This window comes from Salmo salar, chromosome 15 (assembly GCF_965601325.2).
Source record: "Salmo salar chromosome 15, fSalSal1, whole genome shotgun sequence".
Taxonomy (NCBI): domain Eukaryota; kingdom Metazoa; phylum Chordata; class Actinopteri; order Salmoniformes; family Salmonidae; genus Salmo; species Salmo salar.
In genome coordinates, this window is record NC_138305.1 from 59,735,001 (window position 1) to 59,758,609 (window position 23,609).

Below are 23,609 nucleotides of genomic sequence, written 5' to 3' on the forward strand. Positions count from 1 at the left end.
TTGCCGATGATAAGCATTCCCATATCATGATGCAGCCACCACCATGCTTGAAAATATGAAGTGTGGTACTCAATGATGTGTTGTGTTGGATTTACCCCAAACATAACGCTTTGTATTCAGGACATAAAGTTAATTTCTTTGTCACATTTTTTGCAGTTTTACTTTCATGCCTTATTGCAAACAGGATGCATGTTTTGGAATATTTTTATTCTATACAGGCTTCCTTTTCACTCAGGAAAGTCTCAGCCCCCAGCCCCAAGCCCCGGAGCCCCCCGGGAAAAATCACAGGGCTACGAGCACACAACCCTGCCAGCAGCCAGCGCGCCCGCAGGGGGTTAATACAACTACATTAAGCGACCAAACTGAGTAAGCCAGAAAGGAGCATGGACTCTACACATATCAAGAATTTCTTTTGAAGGTTTTTCACTCTTTTTGCTGGTTTTTGAGCTGTTAGAGCTAGCTAGCAGCAGACAAACAAAAATGGTTTTCCATTCTAGAGTGGGAGATTAGTAGGGTTGGGCGGTATCCAGATTTTCATATCATCATACCGTCTTTCTCTCACCCCGGGATTTACGGTATTACCGGTTTAGTACACAAGGGGCACCCAAAAATTGCTTGGGGGCTGCTAGCTAAATATGCTAACGAACGCAAACGAAAATAAATGAATTGCAAAGACAGGCAATCCAGCTCAAAGTTATACATCTATATGAACTACCGAAATGTCATTTTTTTGTGAGTTTGGACATTCACAAACTAATGTGAACGAGAGACGTGTAAATGATACAAGTTTGACACACAGTTTTGACATTACTGGCTTCCAGCAGCATGCTGTGTCTGTCTGGAGTCGCTAGGGCAATGGGCCTGCCTGCTCTGCTCAGAGAAGATTAAGGGGGAGCAGACGGGCTGAGATTGGAGAGGATAAAAAAATGCAAGGAAATCAAGATAGGCAGCTGTACAAATAACTCATCCAAAGGGCTTTGGCTTCTCAAACACAGCAGAACGCTAACACAATATGATGCCCTGTTTCCTTATTAATTCAGCCACTTACTTAGATAGCAAGTTAAACTTGGGGGTCTTGTTTACTCAGAATTCTGCATTTTTCACGCAGGAAAAACATACCTTGCTGCGTTTTGTAAATGCAGATCTAAAATGCTTCGTATTGTAATTTCTGCTCGGCATCAGACTAATTTTGTGCTTCAGTTGCACTTCTAAACTCGGATGAGAATTCAGGAACGGGCATTCTATCAGCAGATAGCGCTCTGATGGATGTGTTGCTACTTTTCTCCTTTACTTTTCTCGGTGTAGCTAGTCTATTTTTCAGCAGGTAAAATACAAGATTACCATTAAGCAAAATTTTTGAATGTAGCCAGCTACATTTCCTATGATAGGCCTAAACATTAGAGATATGATGGCCATGCATCGTTTTTTGGGCCAGTAACCCCGAAGACGTGGATGTTGATTAAGGCAGCCCTCCGCACCTCTCTGATTCAGAGGGGTTGGGTTAAATGTGGAAGACACATTTCAGTTGAATTCATTGTTGTACATCTGACTAGCTATCCCCTTTTCTCCTTTTTCATTGTAAGCTCATTTACTTTTGTGGCTGCCAGACACATAGTGTTGCATTTCTGTTGTTGTGATGAAAATTAAGATTTTTTTTCTGCCGAATGTGTTGCACTAGTGTATTTTCTGTAAAGGTAAAGTATAGTTGTACATGCCTGATCACTCTATTGAAGAAAAAAACACTTTACTTTCAATATAAAATGCAACCCCCTGTCAAGACAGCTGGATTCAGCTGCTTCTGCTTTCTCTCGTTGTGCAATTTACAAACAAATGTGACTGGCTCAACTTTTCTGGGGAACTACGTAACATTCTCCAAAGAAGGTGTAAATTTGGCCGTTTGGAAAAATATACTTTTTTTTAGAATTGTTTTTCAAATGAAACGTATTTATTTTTTATTTATTTTTTACAAATTAAACTTTTTTTTAAATTCTTTTTTTCTTTTTTACAAATTAGCCTCCTTGGCTAATCCTAAAGAAACATAAGAGCAAACCAAAAAGAATAGATAATAAAAAATGTTTTGATAATGATTGCAGAAATCTAAAGGAAGTAATTGAGAAATATATCTAATCATAAACAGAGATCCAGACAACAAAAATATACTCCTTCATTATGGGGAAGCTCTGAAGCAATACAAACACACCCTAAGAACAAAGAAGGAACAGCACATTATAAATCTGATGGATATAATTGAGGAATCCATAGAATCAAACCACTTCTGGGATAATTTGAATTAATTAAACAAACCACATGATTAAATTGGCTATCCAAAATGGTGATATGTGGAGAAATACTTTGCAAACCTCTACAGCAATATAACAAAGAGCCCGGAACAAAAGGATATACAAGACATTATAAATCCTTGAATCAGTGGTCAAAGACGATCAGAATCCTGTGGATATCCCAATTACAGAACAAGAATTATTGAAAAAACGATGTACTCCACAACCCAAAAAGGCCTGTGGTGGCGATTGGTATTTTAAATGATCAATTATACAGACCAACATTATCCTCACTGCAGGTATTTTCCCCGATATTTGGAACCAAGGATTGATCACACCAATCTATAAAAATGTACTAAATTTTAATTTTAAATATTTTTTTATTTCACCTTTATTTAACCAGGTAGGCAAGTTGAGAACAAGTTCTCATTTACAACTGAGACTTGGCCAAGATAAAGCAAAGCAGTTTGACACATATAACAACACAGAGTTACACATGGAGTAAAACAAAACATACAGTCAATAATACAGTAGAAAAATAAGTCTATATACAATGTGAGCAAATGAGGTGAGATAAGGGAGGTAAAGGCAATAAATAGGCCATGGTGGCAAAGTAAATACAATATAGCAATTAAAACACTAGAATGGTAGATTTGACAGTAGATGAGTGTGCAAAGTAGAAATACTGGGGTGCAAAGAAGCAAAATAAATAAATACAGTAGTGGAAGAGGTAGTTGTTTGGGCTATTTATAGATGGGCTAGTGAGATATACCTGCTGGAACGTGTGCTACGGGTGGGTGCAGCTATGGTGACCAGCGAGCAGAGATAAGGCGGGACTTTACCTAGCAGGGTCTTGTAGATGACCTGGAGCCAGTGGATTTGGCGACGAGTATGAAGCGAGGGCCAGCCAACGAGAGCATACAGGTCGCAGTGGTGGGTAGTATATGGGGCTTTGGTGACAAAACGGATGGCACTGTGATAGACTGCATCCAATTTGAGTAGGGTGTTGGAGGCTATTTTGTAAATAACATCGCCAAAGTCGAGGATCTGTAAGATGGTCAGCTTTACGAGGGTATGAGGGTATGTTTGGCAGCATGAGTGAAGGATGCTTTGTTGCGAAATAGGAAGCCAATTCTAGATTTAACTTTAGATTGGAGATGTTTTATGTGAGTCTGGAAGGAGAGTTTACAGTCTAACCAGACACCTAGGTATTTGTAGTTCAAATAAAATAAAATAAAAAAAGTAAAATTGACCCACATAATTAGAGGAATTTGCATTAACAGAAACTTGGGGAAAATTCTCTGCAGTATCATAAATTGCAGACTACTTCATTTCCTTGATGAACACAACGTCCTGAGCAGAAGCCAGATTGGATTTTTACAGAATTACTGCATAATAGACCACATTTATACCCTCAACTCTAATTGACAAACAAGTCAACCAAAACAAAGGCATAATCTACTGATGTTTTGTAGACTTCAAAAAATCATTTGATTAAATTTGACACAAATATATATTTTTATAAACTAAATAAAAGTGGCATTGGAGGGAAAAGATATGGCGTTATTAAATCAATATACACTAAAAAACAAATTTGCGGTTAAAATTGGCAACAAGCACACATACTTATTTTCTCAGGGATGTGGAGTGAAACAGGGCTGCTCAATTAGTCCAACACTTTTTAACATCTACATGAATGAATTGGCAAAAACATTAGAAGAACGTGCAGCACCTGGCCTCACCCTACACAACACAAAAATCAAGTGGCTGCTATATGCAGATGACCTGGTGCTGCTGTCTCCTACTAAAGTGGAGTTAACCCCAGCACCTAGATTATCTGCACAGGTTCTGTCAGAATTGGGCTCTCTCCAAAAAAAAAACTGAATATAAAAGAGGTCCGGAAATCAGGATCACAAATATAAATTCTATTTTGACACAGTAGTATTACAACACACCAACAACTACATGTATCTAGGACTAAATATCAGCAACACAGATAGCTTTCGTATGGCTGTGAACGAGCATAGAGACAAAGCAAGAAGAATTAAAGGAACAATCAAATTTAAATTAGAATCTGGCTCAAAATGTTCCAGTCAGTTATAGAAGCAATTCCTCTATATGGCAGTGAAGTATGGGGTCCACTCTCTAATAATGAATTTACCAAATGGGGACAAACATCCAATGCAATTTTTTTTATTGCAAGTACAAAAAAAACCTCAAAATATTGCATGTAGAGTAGAATTGGGCCAATACCCCCAACTTATTCGAATTGAAAAAAAAGAGACATCAAATTTTACAACCATCTCAAAACAAGCGACCCTGAAACATTTTATCACACAGCCCTACAATGTCAAGAGGTGAAACAAGAGAAGAGTCCCCTCAGCCAGCTGGTTCTGAGGCTCAGTTCACTAACCCAAACTAACCCCATAGAGCCTCAGTACAGAACTCAGAAAGTCTGGCCCAACCAAATTATCACAAAGCAAAGATAAAAATAAATAAATTATTGGAAAGACACCTAAAAATAATGGAAATCAATGCTATTTGGCTATAAACATACAGTACATGGTGGCAGACTATCTGACCGCTGTGACTGGTAGAAAACTGAGGAAAACACTAACTAGGTACAGACTCTGTGAGCATTTTGGCTATAGAAACAGGTCATCACAGGCAAACCTGGCTACCCAGAGAAGACAGGCTGTGCACACCCTGCCCCCGGGGAGAGGTAGAGACAGAGCTGCGTTTCCTATTATACCAGCGTTTCCCAAACTTGGTCCTCGGGACCCCAAGGGGTGCATGTTTTGGTTTTTGCCCGAGCACTACATAGCTGTAGTGTAGTGTTTGGGCAAAAAACTAAATGTGCACCCCTTGGGATCCTGAGGATTGAGTTTGGGAAACGCTGTTTACACTGTGACAAATACTCAGACCTAAGAAAATCTTTCTTTCCCAAAATTATCATTCAGTACAAAGAATTTGAAACTATGAAAGATTAAGAAATATATATATATATATATATATATATATATATATATATATATATATATATATATATATATATATATATATATATATATTACTTGGTGAAAAGCCAAACTGTGCCGTTTTGGCAGCCAAATACTGTATGTGGTCTCCTGCCACAACCTGAGATGCAATATAATGTCAAAACGTTCATACCATGCCATGTGGCTTTTCAGTCACGTTGACTAGCCCACTACTATTACTTTTGCTATTATTATCATCATTAATATTGTTTCTGTTAATGGTACTACCATTTCCACTACTACTACTATTATTGATGTCTTATTGCTGTTGATCCCACCATTTGTTGTTATATGTGTACTTTGACAATGTAAGTAATTTAACTTGCCATGTCAGTCTACTGAATTGAATTGCGCGAGAGAGAGAGGAGATAGACGGAGAGACAGAATGCAGACTTTGCTTTCGTGCTCCAGTAATAGGGTCAACTCCCCTGCAGACAACACAGCTGCACCGCAGGCCTTTATATAGACCACTGCAGGAGACCAGGCATGAGCACAGCAGTATCTCTCTCAGTCTATCTCCGTCTCTATCTATCTCGGTCGCTCTCGTTCTCTCCTTATAGCCGCAGGAAGATGTTTTGAGTTGGTGGTGCATTGCATTCATCTACACTGAATGTACAAAACATTAGGATAACCTACTTAATATTGAGTTGCACCCCCTTTTGCCCTCAGAACAGCATTTATTCGTCGGGCATGGACTCTACAAGGTGTCAAGTGTTCCACATGGATGTTGGCCCATGTTGACTACAATGCTTCACACAGTTGTATCAAGTTGGCTGGATGTCCTTTGGGTGGTGGACCATTCTTGATACACATGGGAAACTGTTGAGCATGAAAAACCCAGCAGCGTTGCAGTTCTTGACACACTCAAACTGATGCGCCTGGCACTTAAATATTTTGCCTTGCCCGTTCACCCTCTAGATGGCACACATACACAATCCATGTCTCAGTTGTCTCAAGTCTTAAAAATCCTTCTTTAAACGGTCTCCTCCCCTTCGTCTACACTGATGGAAGTGGATGGAAGGTGACATCAATAAGGGATCTTATCTTTCACCTGGATTCACCTGGTCTGTCTATATCATGGAAAGAGCAGGTATTCCTAATGTTTTGTACACTCTGTGTAGAATCCTCTTGCAGCTGCTTCCCACACACACAACCTTACCCCCTGTCACTCAAGCAGCACAGTTCCTCCTCCCCACTTTTAAATGTATTATAAGTTTGCATGCTGTTCTGTTAGGTCAAATGCAGTCAGATTGTTCAAAACAAGAACCATGCTGCTTTACACTTTGCTTCTAAATCTAAATAATTATATTACAAAGATTCCCAAAAGTTCACCCAAGTGTTTTGATTTATATATCGCAAGTCAAATTGCAATATTTCGTTAAAAAAAATTGCTATTTAAATGTTCTGCCCATATCGTGCAGCCCTAGTGCACCGCCACCCCAACTGACTCTGACTGTTGAACGTCAGATGAGGAAGAATGTTTAGGCCTGCTCCTATAATCTAACAATATAATGCTTCTCTTTATAAATAATATTTGGATAGAAAAATTGCGAATTAGCCTTCTGGCAGCCGGTTCAGGCCACTCATGACCAAAACCACCTGAAAAGTTTCTTCCCCCGGGCTGTGGCTCTCACCAGCTGGCTATCTGGCCCATAGAGACTAAAGGGCTATGCACTTTATGGTGCACAAGCCATCTCTGAACTTTGTACACAAAATAACTGTACTAAACTGCATTTGCACTCTGTTCATCTCTCTGCATTTTAGATATATTCATACTGATACTGTACATTTGCACATCAACTGCCGGCAGGCAGTAGGTGAGTAATGGGCAAGAGGCCATGTTATCCATCAGGGCCCAGCCCTCATTGATTTTGTATTTTGATTTGACACAGCCCAGCAGGAGTTGGGATTGCCTTCCAGACAGGGAGATTGAACAGAATACTGATCAGAGTGAGAACCATAGTGCAGTACGGTTAAATATAACTCACAGATAGTAGTCCTAGCCTTTCTCTCCACACCTTCACTTATTCCTCTGAACACTTTAAAGCCTTGTGTATAATTATTCTAATTATATTTTCCTTACTGCACGGATGGTATGGTCCTACTAAACCCCCCTACAGTACTGTAGTGTATTAGCCAACTCAATCAAAGTAGATAAAACAACTTACTAAGAGCACGGCTGAATGCCACACTCTGACTCCCAGCGGTGCTTCTTTCTCATGTATTTTAATGATTAGGCCTATTGAGACGAGGTGCTATGGAAGGAAATAGCAGCAGAGACTGTGCTAATTAATACTACAGTATAGCAACATGCTGCTCACACCATGACATTAAAGCCGCAGGTCTATATCGGAGCTGTCTTAATTCGTGTAACACCATTAAGTGACAAGGATACTGATGTATGAACAACGAAGCACGAACATATATTTTCCCGCCGACATATAAAGATGAGCGTGGCCAGCGGGCGAAGATCACCTGCACGCCGGATGTGGCCTATGGAGCCACAGGTCACCCCGGCGTCATCCCCCCCAAACTGTCTTCCAAAGATAATTTGTAAAAATCCAAATAACTTCACAGATCTTCATTGTAAAGGGTTTAAACACTGTTTCCCATGCTTGTTCAATGAACCATAAACAATTAATGAACATGCACCCGTGGAACGGTCGTTAAGACACTAACAGCTTACAGACGGTAGGCAATTAAGGTCACAGTTATGAAAACTTAGGACACTAAAGAGGCCTTTCTACTGACTGAAAAACACCAGAAGAAAGATGCCCAGGGTCCCTGCTCATCTGCGTAAACATGCCTTAGGCATGCTACAAGGAGGCATGAGGACTGCAGATGTGGCCAGGGCAATAAATTGCAATGTCCGTACTATGAGACGCCTAAGACAGCGCTACAGGGAGACAGGATGGACAGCTGATCGTCCTTGCAGTAGCAGACCACGTGTAACAACACCTACACTGGATCGGTACATCCGAACATCACACCTGTGGGACAGGTACAGGATGGCAACAACAACTGCTCGAGTTACACCAATCCCTCCATCAGTGCTCAGACTGTCCGCAATAGGCTGAGAGAGGCTGGACTGAGGGCTTGTAGGCCTGTTGTAAGGCAGGTCCTCACCAGAAATCACCGGCAACAATGTCACCTATGGGCACAAACCCACCGTCGCTGGACCAGACAGGACTGGCAAAAAGTGCTCTTCACTGACGAGTCGCGGTTTTGTCTCACCAGGGTTGATGGTCGGATTCACGTTTATCATCGAAGGAATGAGCTGTAACGCACAGCGTTGAGATTGCCTGCAATGACAACAAGCTCAGTCCGATGATGCTGTGACACACCGCCCCAGACCATGATGGACCCTCCACCTCCAAATCAAAGTAGGACCATCGATTTGGAGGTGGAGGGTCCATCATGGTCTGGGGCGGTGTGTCACAGCATCATCGGACTGAGCTTGTTGTCATTGCAGGCAATCTCAACGCTGTGCGTTACAGGGAAGACATCCTCCCTTATGTGGTACCCTTCCTGCAGGCTCATCCTGACATGACCCTCCAGCATGACAATGCCACCAGCCATACTGCTCGTTCTGTGCGTGATTTCCTGCAAGACAGGAATGTCAGTGTTCCGCCATGGCCAGCGAAGAGCCCCCCAGAAATGTCCGGGAACTTGTAGGTGCCTTGGTGGAAGAGTGGGGTAACATCTCACAGCAAGAACTGGCAAATCTGGTGCAGTCCATGAGGAGGAGATGCACTGCAGTACTTAATGCAACTGGTGGCCACACCAGATACTGATTGTTACTTTTGATTTTGACCCCCCCTTTGTTCAGGGACACATTATTCAATTTCTTTTAGTCACATGTCTGTGGAACTTGTACAGTTTATGTCTCAGTTGTTGAATCTTGTTATGTTCATACAAATATTTACACATGTTAAGTTTGCTGAAAATAAACGCAGTTGACAGTGAGAGGACATTTCTTTTTTTGCTGAGTTTACTTGTTCGCAGCCCCATGATGTGCCAACATGTCTATAAAAGCATGTTGCAGACAGATAGCGTACGTGTGCTATCTCCTTACATCTCTGGGCCCCAGGGGACGAGAGGCTTGTCTGTGTGACGTGTGGTCTGAGACCCAGATACAGAAAACAGAGTATAAATAGCCTAACTGGATAGCCTGAGACTGAGCCCCTCTGAGATCCCACACTACTCAAGAGGGTCGTAGGGCCAAAATTGATATGGTGCCCTATTCTCTATATAGTGCACTACATTTAGCCAGAACCCTATGTGGCAACCATGTGTGGCTCTGGCCTAAAGTATAGGGCACTATATGGGGAATAGGGTGCCATTTTGGGCACACATGGGTCTTCCCTGGGTATTTCAACCCCCAACCCAAGCAGAGAACCAGGGATTTAGCCGGCCCAGTTTGTCATGCTTTCTACACAGTCTACTAGTCACTCATCGCCTGCCTGATATCCAAGAGGGCCTGTTTTATTTTCATACGACCCCACCCTGACTCAAGAGGAGGTGGGCTCGCTGCATTTTGTTGCAGGAAGATAAATTATTGGACTGGCTATATTTTCTTAAAAGTGAAACAGATTGGGAATATTATGTAGAGTTTGTCAGATAGGGTGGGCTTTACTTTCCAAGCTGCTTATATACACTGAATATACAAAACATTAAGAACACCTGCTCTTTCCATGACAGACTGACCAGGTGAAAGCTATGATCCCTTATTGATGTCACTTGTTAAATCCTCTTCAATCAGTTTAGATGAAGGGGAGGAGACAGGTTAAAGAAGGATTTTATATCATTGAGACAGTTAAGACATGGATTGTGTGTGTGTGCCATTCAGAAGGTGAATGGGCAAGACAAAAGATTTAAGTGCCTTTGAACGGGGTATGGTAGGATGTGCCAGGCGCGCCGGTTTGTGTCAAGAACTGCAATGCTGCTGGGCTTTTCACACTCAACAGTTTCCTGTGTGTATCAAGAATGGGGTGCAACTCAATATTAGGAAGGTGCTCTTAATGTTTGGTCTACTGACAGACATAGGTTAAGTTGTGTTTTTGAAACAGCCAACTTTTCACCTATTCAGCGAAGGAGTCTTAATAATTTAATTGTAAGAACCACTTTACTTTGTAACTGGCCATATCATTTCTGCTTGGGAGAAAACAGGACCTATATTGCATTAATGATGGGGTAAAAAAATAGATAGTTACATTACAGGATATTATTTTTGACGATATGTCATATTGTTTTGACAATATTATTTTTTGTTCTAGTTTCCTTTACCTGCACCAAAACTTCAGTGTTTTTCCTTCATAGCTTGTTCTCCATCTTCTTTTCAATAGGGAGCCAATTTGTTTCCAACAGTTTTATTTCCATGACTGATCAAAACAAATGTTCATGTGGCGCTCGCAGCAGACATATGGTGAGCAATATGTTTGGAACATCGAATGGCAATAAAATCACAGTATCGAATCGCAATACATACAGAATTATGAGAATCGCAATACATATCGTATTGTGATAAATCATATAGTGAGGTCCCTAGCAATTCCCAGCCTGCATACGAAATAAACATCCTAGCCCTGTTTCACTGTGTTTAAATAAATATATATGTGACCTAATGTTTCCATCTTCAGGAGCACCTTACTGTGCCTGTAACCAGTCTGGCCAGGGGAGAGACAGTATTAACAGATGGTAATCACTGTGTGGTCTGTGGACCCGTCGGCTCCAGGCTTGGACCTCTGCCCAGTGACCCCACAGGCAGGGATTCTTGGAAGCTTGCGGTCCTACTAAGTTTAGGGGGAGTGAAAGAGGAGAAGCAGCCAGTACTGTACAAGACTCGCATCTCTTTGGGTAAACCGTCTCCTGACTGACTGATAGTTTTATTGCCAACTATTTACGCTGCTGTTATGTCTGTCTAATGTGATGGTGGCAGAAATGAATCATGTTATTTTACTAAAACTTGGAAACGATGGTAAACGCACATTAGCGATCATTTTTTTGTTTGCTGTGACATTTAATACCGTGGGACAGGTGAGATTGGATTGGTCCAACCATGGCTGCTTCTGGAACAGTCTAGTCTGCCCTTCTGCAGGGGTTATTAAAGTCCCATATGTCCTCTTAATGTTGACATCAACATTTCTTCAATTTACTGTAGGGCCTGGAAAAATCCTATATTTATCATGACTGCCTTCCCTGTAGCTCAGTTGGTAGAGCATGGTGTTTGCAACACCAGGGTTGTGGGTTCGTTTCCCACGGGGGGCCAGCACAGAAAAAAAAATAAATAAATAAATAAATATGAAATGTATGCATTCACTACTGTAAGTCGCTCTGGATAAGAGCGTCTGCTAAATGACTAAAATGTAAATGTAAATGTAAATGACTGTATTTCTAATGGTCTTATTTCTGCAAGCGCAAATAGGCACATTCTCACATGGCTTCAGCCACATTGCCCTGGATTATTATCATTAGGATTTTGTCTCAGTAATACTCGTGTCAGTATTCTACCACGGCCTGTGAAAGGTAAAATGGTTATTCTTCACGCACAGTGTCTCTGTCTCAGTTTTTCTGGACCTAACGTTCTTAGCATGCCTGAATGAACAGATTTTCATGTACACATTCATTGTTGTGCCACTACTGTTTCTCCCTGTCTGTCTATCTGTCTGTTTCCCCTGTGGTCTAGATGCAGGCTAGACATGGCCTAGTTAACCGTCAGAGATAATCCAGAGAAAGAATTAGGCCACTGCCTCATATTTCACATTCCATTTGTTCATTTGGATCATTGAAACGAGCCCAGGACCTGGATAAGGAAGCCCAGTGGAATTACTCCTGTTTTAGTGCCAGCCCTGTTATCAGAATCCGCCTTTCCCGAAGCCTTTGATGTTGGAATTTGGAATGCTATGATTCCGAGGCATTCAAGACAGTATTTCTTGCAGCAGAGGTGAAGGATTTCCTGACCTCATGCAAAACAGTGCTCTGTTTTGTTTTAGTTTGTTTTGAGGGGAAAAGTTTGAATGACTGGAATGGAATTGATCTGTGTGGAAAATATAGTTGTGTAGGCCTTGTTTTGTGTTCAAATGATTCCACAAGCACACTCGTGAACACAGTAGTACTCATATAAAGCAGAATACATGCATAAACAAGAACTTTCAAACACCTACCTGAACCTAGGAAGATCATTGAGTTAAGTGTTCGTGTGATTTCTCTGCCAGGTATGCTGCAGAATGGGAAGAAGTTTGACTCTTCTCGAGACAGAAACAAGCCCTTCAAGTTCAAGATCGGGCGACAGGAAGTCATCAAGGGCTGGGAGGAAGGAATCGCACAGGTGAGATGGCATTGTCTTACAGCAGATAGTGCCACTCCATCTCTGTGCTCATGATATTTTATGTTAATATTGCAACACATGATAAGCAAGTGTTGACAATTCCTCTACCTGTTGTCTTCCTCCCTCTGTCTCCCCCAGATGAGCGTGGGCCAGCGGGCGAAGATCACCTGCACGCCGGATATGGCCTATGGAGCCACAGGTCACCCCGGTGTCATCCCCCCCAACGCCACCCTCATCTTCGATGTTGAGCTCCTTAAGCTGGAGTGAGTGACCCCTCTCTGGGGTCAGGGGTGAAAGGTCAACTGGGGCCTAAAAGGTCACTCACTACCTTCCCTTTGAGGGGGTAACACTGCTCCATACCATTGACCAACGCTCCTTTGATTTTTAGCATCTTCAACTTCTCAACAGTTAAAGGATCTACTGCTTTGTTGCCAACTTTGTGTCATTGTAGATGGATGCTGTCTGCCGCTAAACTGATTTTAGACTTTTTACACACTGATGATACCATAATTTGGCTTCCTCTTTGTTTTAATGTTTTTAATGTCCATGAGCATTGTTTTTATTTTTCAAAATGTTTCCCTTTCATTTTAGGTTGTACATTTTCTTGAATCTGTGTATGACAAAGAAACATCCCATGAATGCCGTAATATATTACAATGGAAAGTCACTGCCTTACTGTTTTTCAAAGCTCAAATAAGGTGTAACAGTACAACACTCTGTATCTCAGGGTTCCTCTACTCCGGTCGGGAGAGCTACTGGGTATGGCTTTTGTTCCAGCCCAGTACGAATGCAGATTGAAGGTGTGTTAGTGCTGGTCTGGATCAAAAGCCTACACACTCCAGTAGCTCTCCAGGACCAGAGTTGGAGAACCTTGTCGTATCTTGACTGGGCATTACCAACCACTGTCTGCATTGCCACTTTTGATAAAGGTCTGTCCAGCTGAACGCTTTAATGGTCAGGAGCTTTCCTGACCATGAGACCTCCCTAAGTAACAGAACTTAACACTCTAAAACTAGGGCTACAACTAGGGCCTGCAATTGTTCCTGGTCAGGTCACATGGTGATGAAAAACCCCTGCCCTGCATAAGGATAACTGATGTTTCTGTGTTTTAGTACATTTTGTATCCCTGGTAAACATTTACCGCAAAAATGCCACATATGAAAAAATGAAGGACATCAGAAACCCAAATCCACTGTACAGTACTACTCTTAAAACCTATGAATACTATGACAGTTTAATCAAGCAACTCTTAATAAAAATGGTGAGAACTGTATTTATTGAAAATCTGTAAACTTGAGTTGTGTGTGTTGAAGATCGAGAGCTGAATAGATTAGATTAATACTATTCAGACAATATTCAAACTCCCCTTCGCAAATAAGCATTTCAAACGTTTCAATCCAACTAGGAGAAAAAATTGCGAAGGAACAGAGTCATCTTCTGGCGACATAGCGATAGTACATACTTTACACTTTCGACGAATACTTATATAGAGCGGGAGTGATACATCTCATCACTAAACAAATATCTTTGCTTCCTTTTTACGTCCTGTGTCATAGGGCGGAGTTTAACAAGCGGTGCTAGGTTGTGATTGGTCGATTACTAATGTTATGAAATATTATTGGCTGGACAAACATACGCATTTTACAGCAACGCAACTGAGAACGTAACAAAACAAGGTCAGAATGTATACTTAAAAAATTATTTGTCATTTCTGAACTCTGAGAAACTACCCTTCTGTATAATGTTAGCGACAGACTGTCTTGCAGCCCATTTTACGTTTTGGTTTAAAATAAACTATGCGTCAAAGTTTGTTTGCATATATGCCAGGGCATTACTAGCTAGCTAGGTAGCTATAGCTAGCTTGCTAACGGGTGCGTAAGAACATGCAGCGAACCTTACTGTCGTCCTACTAGCCGCTGCAATGACTTGCGTGTTTTGTTTGTGCGATACAGACGTGACCGTAGCAGTTGGCTCCTCAAGAAACGTTTATCGTATGGTACCACTGCGTATCGTACATCGTGAGTATGGCGTTAGCTTAATGCAGGCCAACATCTAAGCAGGGGAATTCCACACATTTATTGCCGCGTGCAAGACAACTCGGAATTGGAAAACATTGTTAGAATCGACCAATAGGAAACTCAAAATGTCCGAATTGTCTTGAAAACACCAATAACAATCTGTCAGTCGGTAACCATTAGCTGTAGGGCCATTCATTTCATTGCAACCCCGTTGGAACGCCAGGTTAACCAATGCAGTACATTGTCATCAACTATGTAATCACCTGACAGATTGCCATGACATATGTGGTTAGCTGATAAGTAAAATACCTATGCAGGCGTTAGCAACGCCAATAATGTATAGAAAGTAGAGGAATGTGGCCAACATGTTAGCAGCAACATCCGGGGAATTGTATACTGTTCTTTTCAAGCTTTGATTGACATGGTCAAGGCCAAATAATATTTGAGAAAAGCTGAAAAAGAAACCCCCTCTGACGCGAACTTTATTTTGTTCCGGGTTGCGACGTATCGTACAGCATTAACGGTGCATCATACAGCGTTTACCGATGCATTTATTATTTGACAAGACATTATCAATAAATAGTGTACATGTTATCAAATTGTGAATTTATTGACCACAAAGACAATCAATCACTTTGAGCAGTAATGATTCTCGAAAGCAGTGACAGCCTCTGTTCCTTGTGTAAGGGGTTCTCCAACTTTTTGGGGCCTGGGACCCCTTTTGTGACAACAAATTAATCCAGGACCCCCATAATCAGAACACAACTCGAGTGCGCTAAAAATGGCATACAAAGAGTTTTACTATAACTTCGGCAGTGCATGGCCGGGCGAACCAAGTCTCTGGTATAGGCCTTCCTGGTAAGGCACATTTTAAAGGCAAAGGAGAGAGCCGTTTTTAAGTTAATTTCCTGTAGTGTTGTCATGATACCAGCTATAGCACATAATATTTTACATACAACAGGTTTTTTTATAGGACATAAGAGTTTATTCTGCTTTGTGTTTTCCTTTTTGCCATGAAAATCAGGTATTGTTGTATCGCAATACTGGTGACAACCCTATTTTCCTGTAATTCTACATATTTTGTTATGTGGGCAGAGAGATTTTTTTGTTGTTGCCGCTTTAAAGCTAATATCCTGCAATTCTAAACATTTTTCCAGGAGGAGTTTTAAAGCTTAAAGGAAAATTCTCCAGCACCACCCCAACATCAACATATGTGTCACGTTTCTATGTTTTTGTAGTCAAAAATATGTTTCCAATGTCATCACCAACCAATTAGTAGACAATATCTACTCACAAAATCCCACGATGCACATTGGCGAAGTCAAAACATTTTGGCGGAATACAAGAAGTATTGAGTTGAAAAATGTATAATTGGTGGAGTATTGCGGATACAAATATCCCTGTGAGCCTCCCAGGCCCAAATTGTAGATTAATAATATCAAATTGTATGGTATTACACACAACTTATTCCACAGAGCCCTTGGCCAAAATGTGTTTAATCTGTTGTTGTTAGTAATATAAATAAGAATAATATTTTTTATTTTTGGATCTGGTTGCAGACCCCACTTTGAGAACCACTGAGTAGTAGCGAACTCTGGTGGCACCATTATATACAAACGTGGCACTGTTTGTTAATTTCAGACACTAAATCAAAAAAAGGTCTGTTATGAAACATTTTATAAACTCTATGGTGTTTTAATGTAATTGATAAATCGGGTAGAAAATGAGTTTTGCCACTGGACAGTTCTCCCCACCTGCTCTAAGCCAAAGCCCCCCCAAGCACTTTTTAGAATCAGCCCCATTACTCCTGCAGGTGGCAGAGATGGATTGTGTAATGTCTTTGGCTTGATTTTGTTAGAAAGGGAAGAAATTCATCTTTCTGTTGGGGTGTGTGTGTGTGTGTGTGTGTGTGTGTGTGTGTGTGTGTGTGTGTGTGTGTGTGAGTGTGAGAGTGACCTGGAAAGTATATTTTTGTTGGGCGTAGGCCAAATAAGGTCAAGTGTACAGAACACAGTGTGCGATACGCAGTGAGTTAATGTAGCAATGTGGTTTTTCACTTAAAATGTACGCCAAACCAAAACCATTGACTTCAAAGTTTAACAAACCATACACAAGGACTACTTTAAAAAATCTATTTACACTGACACTTTTATTTTTACAAAAACACATTTTCTGGAAGAACTGTGCAGATGCAGTGTTTGGTAACATAATTTCTGTATAATCTCCCTCTGTTTTTTTATGTGACCACTTTTTCCAAAAACTCTTAAATATCTGCTCCGAATTAAGATTCAAAGATGTCTGCAGAAAGAATGGGTGTCAGCTATGATGTGACACTGAACTGTACGACACAGAAATGCATAATGGTTGATATGAATGTCACTCTTTTTATGATGATGTATCCTAAATAGGTACACAAAGGTAGAAATATGCAACGTTATTCTACACACTCGCTGTTATTGTAATGAGCTCCGCCACCAAACAAGACCAAAGTTTGTTGGTCTGGACTAAACCAAATTCTACTGTAATGTACTGTACTCTACTTTTCTTTACTGTACTGTACTCTGCTGTACTGTGCTATACAAACTTTTGAAACAAACATCTAGGATTGGTTGAGATTTGGAGGGAGAGGGAGAACAGTAGCAGGTGAGAGAACGCTAGCAGGTGACCCAACTATGATTTCCTTTGTAGCCAATTCAATTGCAGTAATTCTGTTTTTGGTTATTCTGTTATCAATTTGGTAAATCATAAACCAACATTTATATCGGTAAAAACACAAACTAATTGGTAGGTCTACGTTTACTTGTTACTTGTGTGAACTTTCATTATCCTCCATCCTCATGAGGGAGAGAAAGTAGAAAATATCTTGGATATGTGGGTTTTTGGTAATGGAATGATTCTTAAATTTACAGAAGGCAAACCATTTCTCCAAAATGAAATATGTGTTGATATTAGTTGGCAGGGGTCTTTACTTAAACATTATTTAGATGTATTTCTAATACCTTTTTAAGACTTTTTCTGGTAGATGTTTTGTAAGACCCCTTTTACATCTGTTATTTATGCCTAATTCTTAAGATGGAAAATTATTGAAAATGTATCTGCCTTCATTTCTCAAAAATATAAACTATGAACTTCACTGTTACTCTGCAATTACCATTATCATAGTCCAATGGTCATGTAATGTTGGCTCACACCAGAGTATAGTAGCAGAGCGTGCCAGACTGGGCAGGGATGCGTTGTTTTTTATTTTCTTTCTGTAGGTAGGCCTAAAATATTTTAGGTAAAATAACCCTATCAAAGCAGAAAGCTCATTGAAAGAGGTCATATTCCAAGCCTATTGGGCCAAAATCAATTATGGCTTATTGTATAGAGATAATAGAACGAAAATGATCGAACTAGAGATCAATTCTTTGGGGTTATAAATACTTTGCTACAATGACACACTTAGCTAGATACCCACCTCGTTCCTTTCTGTTAGCATGTGCGCGTAGTAAGTAGGCCTACAGCGTCATGCTTTCAGATACCTGTCTTTTCAGATTCCACAATGATTCTTTAATTGTGGACACTGCAGTACATCACCACACTCCCTCTCTTGCTCTTGGTCCTCATCTTTGTAAGTTACCTTGACTTTTTACCTGTGTGTTTTATCAGTTTCTTTACGAAAATATTTAGCATACTAGATGACAGTAGCTAAAGCAAGGGGCTATAGAGCGCACAAGTAGACTACAAATGCATGCTGGGCCAGTTGTGCCCTGAGCTTGTGAAGTGAGCACTACTGGAGAAAAATGTACATACATATTCAGACCCTTTGCTATGAGACTCGAAATTAAACTCAGGTGCATCCTGTTTCCATTGATCATCCTTGAGATGTTTCTACAACTTGTTTGGAGTCCACCTGTGGTATATTCAATTGATTGGACATGATTTGGAAAGGCACACACCTGTCTATATAAGGTCCCACCGTTGACACTGTATGTCAGAGCAAAAATCAAGCCATGAGGTCGGAGGAATTATTTGTAGATCTCTGAGACAGGATGTGTCGAGGCACAGATCTGGGGAAGGATACCAAAATATTTCTGCAGCTTTGAAGGTCACCAAGAACACAGTGGCCTCCATCATTCTTAAATGGAAGAAGTTTTGAACCACCAAGACTCTTTTTAGAGTTGGCCGCCTGGCCAAACTGAGCAGTCGGGGGAGAAGGGCCTTGGTCAGGGAGGTGACCAAGAACCCGGTCACTGACAGAACTCTAGAGTTCCTCTGTGGAGATGGGAGAAATTTTCAGAAGGACAACCATCTCTGCAGCACTCCACCAATCAGGTTTTATGGTAGAGTGGCCAGACGGAAGCCACTCCTCAGTAAAAGGCACATGACAGCCTGCTTGGAGTTTTCCAAAATGCATCTAAAGGACTATCGAACCATTAGAAACAGGATTCTCTGGTCTGAATGCCAAGCGTCACATCTGGAGGAAACCTGGCACCATCACTACGATGAAGCATGGTGGTGGGAACATCATGGTGTGGGGATGTTTTTCAGCGGCAGGTACTGGGAGACTAGTCAGGATTGAGGCAAAAATGAACAGAGCAAAGTACAGAGAGATCCTTGATGAAAACCTGCTCCAGAGCGCTCAGGACCTCAGACTGGGGCGAAGGTTTACCTTCCAACAGGACAACGACCCTAAGCACACAGCCAAGACGATGCAGGAGTTCAAGTCTCTGAATGTCATTGAGTGGCCCAGCCAGAGTCCGGACTTGAACCCGAACGAACATCTCTGGAGTGACTTGAAAATAGCTGTGCAGCGATGCTACCCATCCAACCTGACAGAGCTTGAGAGGATCTGCAGAGAAGAATGGGAGAAACTCCCCAAATGTAAGTGTGCCAAGCTTGTAGCATCATACCCAAGAAGACTTGATGCTGTAATCGCTGTCGAAGGTGCTTCAACAAAGTACTGAATAAAGGGTCTGAATACTTATGTAAATGAGATTTCATTTATTATTTTTTTTATAAATTAGCTTTGTCATTATTGAGTATTGTGTGTAGATTGATGAGGAAAAACAATCTATTTAATCAATTTTAGATTAAGGCTGTAACGCAACAAAATGTGGAAAAAGTCAAGGGGTCTGAATACTTTCCAAATGCACTGTAGATGCCCCAGTCTACATTAGGGCCCATTACTGGCCAGCCAGTCTGGCTCCATAGTTACTCATCCAAGAACCCTCACTATGACTACACTATCTTCTTAGGACTGTTCACATACAACGCATCACAAGCCACTGTGTGTGTGTGTCAAGCTCTGTTAACTCCCTCATGGCCTTGTCCTTAGGGGACTCAGTCATACATCATTGTCACTATGCAGAACCATATTTTATTCATTCTGCATGTCTTCAATATCTATTTTCTCTCGTCTCATTCCCTCTATAAATAACACACACACACCACCCTCCATCCATCCTCTCTCTATTGGGGCGTATGCTGAAATTTTTCTGAAATAATTTTACAGATTTGGTAACAGAATTTCACATTTTAATCACTTAATAATTCATAAACAAATGTATATCATTAAAAACTTACCGTAACTAGTTGATAGGCCTACCTTTACTTGTTACTTATGTGAACTCATGAGGGAGAGAAATTAGAAAACATTTAAAAGATTATTTTTTTTGGTAACAGAACTTACAGAAGGCAGCAAAAATGATCCTAAACTAAATATTTCTACATTATTTTGATGTATTTCTAATACCTTTTAAGACTTTTTCTGGTAGATGTTTTTTATGGTCCATTTTCTATCTGTTTGACAAGAAATCAAAGCCTTTGCTTATTGCTCATTTTGTTAATGGAAAATGATTTAAAAATGTAAATTTGACTTATTTTCAGAAAAATATAGAGTTAGCTTTCATTTGACACCCAATGTTGGTGCTCATGGGTCCTTTTTACATGGAAATTACCAATACTCAACAAATGAAACCAGAGTGATTTCCTGATGTCTCATTCTTGTCCCTCTGTTTTTCATTCCTCTCCTCCTGTGTCTCATGTGATACTGATCCAGGCCCATCATGCTGACCGCACAGAGGACATGTGCAGCTCTGGCTGCACGCCAACTTCTAGGAGCTCCCTGCTCCTCACACGGCTTCATCAACACACGCTCACAGACACACTCCCGACAGTTTCGTACCGCAACGTCCTGTCAGGATGAAGTGGATCTGCACCCGGAGTGGGCCAGCCTGGCCAAAAAACAACTGAAAGGGAAGAACCCAGAAGACCTGATCTGGCGCACGCCGGAGGGCCTCAACATCAAACCCGTCTACACTAAAGCAGACTCTGCAACGAAGCCAGACGAACTGCCGGGGGTCTTCCCTTACACTAGGGGGCCTTACCCCACCATGTACACGTTCAGGCCCTGGACCATCAGGCAGTATGCTGGCTTCAGCACCGTGGAGGAGAGCAACAAGTTCTACCGGGACAACATTAAAGGTACTGCACAATACTCACTGCTGGTGTGACCAACTGGGGTTTTATGATAGAATATTGAAGTGAACCCAGGTTGTTGGAGGCTGAGTGGCACTTGTAAATCTTGTGATTGTGGTCTGTCTGGAAATGGACTCTGTCAGGTTTAATCAGGCAAGGGTTCTTTCTCTACTTTATAGGTTAATAAAACAACATTTAAATACGTGTTTTTATGTGCTTATTTTTGGTTACCTCTCCCATTGTAATAAGTGTAACTTCTCTCTCTCTCTCTCTCTCTCTCTCTCACTTCCCCTCTCGCTCTCTCTTTCTACAGCGGGTCAACAGGGTCTCTCGGTGGCCTTCGACCTCCCGACTCACCGCGGGTATGACTCCGACAACCCCCGTGTCCATGGTGATGTCGGAATGGCTGGGGTCGCCATAGATACTGTGGAGGACACCAAGATGCTGTTCGACGGCATCCCGCTGGAGAAGATGTCGGTTTCTATGACGATGAATGGAGCAGTGATCCCGGTGCTGGCCATGTTCATCGTGACGGGGGAGGAGCAGGGGGTACCCAAGGAGAAGCTGACAGGAACTATCCAGAATGACATCCTGAAGGAGTTCATGGTGCGCAACACCTATATCTTCCCCCCGGAACCTTCCATGCACGCCATCGCTGATATCTTTGCCTACACGTCCAAGGTAAGGACCTTAAAGCTACAACAGGGTAAAGCATCCTCTGTACCTCGCTGCCTTGCAAATACAGTAAAAGTCCTCTTTTTTTTTATTTCCACGGAAGTAACATCTAACTTAAGATACAGGCACGTACCTCAAACACAGGAGGTCCGTGACTGAACTCACACTGTTTCCCCATCATGATTGATTGATTATTGTTATGATTGATTGATTGATTGGTTGAATGACTGGTTGTTTCCTCCGGTAGCATATGCCCAAGTTCAACTCCATCTCCATCAGTGGTTACCATCTCCAGGAGGCCGGGGCGGACGCCATCTTGGAGGTGGCCTACACCATCGCCAACGGCCTGGAGTACTGCCGCACTGGGCTGAAAGCTGGCCTCACTATAGATGAGTTCGCCCCCAGGTGTGCGCACACACAGAGTGAGATCATACCATGTGTGTTGTCCCAGGGACCTCATTCCTGTGTGATGCAGTGCCTCAGAGTTAGTGGCCATGGGTTGTTTCTGGAGAGGTTCTCTTTGTGACTTCCCTGTGCCATTCCCAGTGTCTCAGAGCAGTGAATGTCCTGTCAGATAGACAGAGGTCTCCTCTCCACTATTCAGTTATTCACAGACTGTCCTCTCTGGCTTACTGGTTCATGTCATGTTTTTGATGCAGAGCCATGTGATTTGCAGCGAGGTCAGAGGACACACACTCTAAATGACTCCCTAGGGTGAAGGACAGACTGCTGATTGATGTGTGGTTGTTCAAAGGAAGTATTTTAAAGTTGCTGTGAATTGACTGTCCTTTCATTTAGCCACGAGTTTTAGCCAGCCTGCGTTTAGTCCATTGTTCATTTAGTCACTCATTTTGACATCTACAATAATGCAGATCCTTTTTGTCAAAATTTCTCAAGTCACCTTACTGTCAGTCACGTAGATAATCACAGAGGTAGGTGACTGTAGTTAGTCCATGCATGTACACACAGACACACCCTGCAGTGTTATTGATTGACGGGTTCCCCCTGAGCGGTAATGATGTATGGCATGTGCATAGCATTAGGGTCTTGTTAGGACTGTCAAAATCGATAGAGCGATATTGCTTGCATTCAATGAATTGCTGTAAGCTATAATTGTCCTCAGCTGAGATCTCTGCCGTTACAACACTCTGCTCTACACTTTAACTGTCTATTCATTCCTTTTGGGAGTTTTAACCGTACTTATTGATTTATTACATCTTTGTGTTTTGTCTGTAAACACCCTATGTGGGCAACTTGTCCTCCTAGTAATTTCTCTGGAGCATCAATATGAACGTGTGGATAATAACAGACAGGTAACTGACAAAATAAAGGAAACACTTGAGTACATTAGGGATACAAAGTATATTGGAAGCAGGTGCTTCCACACAGGTGTGGTTCCTGTATTAGTTAAGTAATTAACATCCCATCATGCTTAGGGTCATGTATAAAAATGCTCAGTTGCCCATTATTTTGGCTACCATGGCTAGAAGAAGAGATCTCAATGACTTTGAAAGAGGGGTCTCAAAGGAGCATATGGTTTAAAGGGTGGGGTGTGTGTGCGTGCGTGTCTCAGTAGCCAGATCTCAATCCAAGTGAACCCTTGTGGGAGATTCTGAAGCCGTGCCTGAGACAGTGTTTTCCATCAACAAAACACCAAATGATGGAATTTCTCGTGGAAGAATGGTGTCGCATCCCTCCAATAGAGTTCCAGACACTTGTAGAATCTATGCCAAGGCGCATTGAAGCTGTTCTGATGACCCAATGTCCTAATAGGAGACGATGTTGGTGTTTCCTATATTTTGCTAGTTACCTG

General features: G+C 41.6%; 2 protein-coding genes across 6 annotated transcripts in view; both read left to right on the forward strand.

Annotated features, from left to right (window-relative positions):
• Positions 1–13,917, forward strand: part of LOC100194583 (FK506 binding protein 1b) — a 20,411-nt gene extending 6,494 nt beyond the window's left edge. Inside the window, exons 3-4 of one of the 2 annotated variants that reach the window (NM_001139669.1) lie at positions 12,532–12,644; positions 12,783–13,311. In NM_001139669.1, the coding sequence (NP_001133141.1) occupies positions 12,532–12,644; positions 12,783–12,911 (242 nt within the window). In that variant the 3' untranslated portion in view covers positions 12,912–13,311. Of the gene's footprint in view, positions 1–12,531; positions 12,645–12,782 lie in introns of both variants that reach the window. The other variant, XM_045695165.2, reaches the window with a different exon arrangement.
• A 138-nt stretch (positions 13,918–14,055) lies between these two features.
• Positions 14,056–23,609, forward strand: part of mmut (methylmalonyl CoA mutase) — a 46,895-nt gene continuing 37,341 nt past the window's right edge. For 2 of the 4 annotated variants that reach the window (XM_014145213.3, XM_045695882.2), the window contains exons 1-4: positions 14,056–14,320; positions 20,703–21,127; positions 21,435–21,802; positions 22,044–22,201. In XM_014145213.3, coding sequence (XP_014000688.1) covers positions 20,710–21,127; positions 21,435–21,802; positions 22,044–22,201 — 944 coding nt within the window. In that variant the 5' untranslated portion in view covers positions 14,056–14,320; positions 20,703–20,709. Of the gene's footprint in view, positions 14,321–14,596; positions 14,663–18,195; positions 18,273–20,702; positions 21,128–21,434; positions 21,803–22,043; positions 22,202–23,609 lie in introns of all 4 variants that reach the window. The other 2 variants (XM_014145214.3, XM_082961922.1) reach the window with 2 other exon arrangements.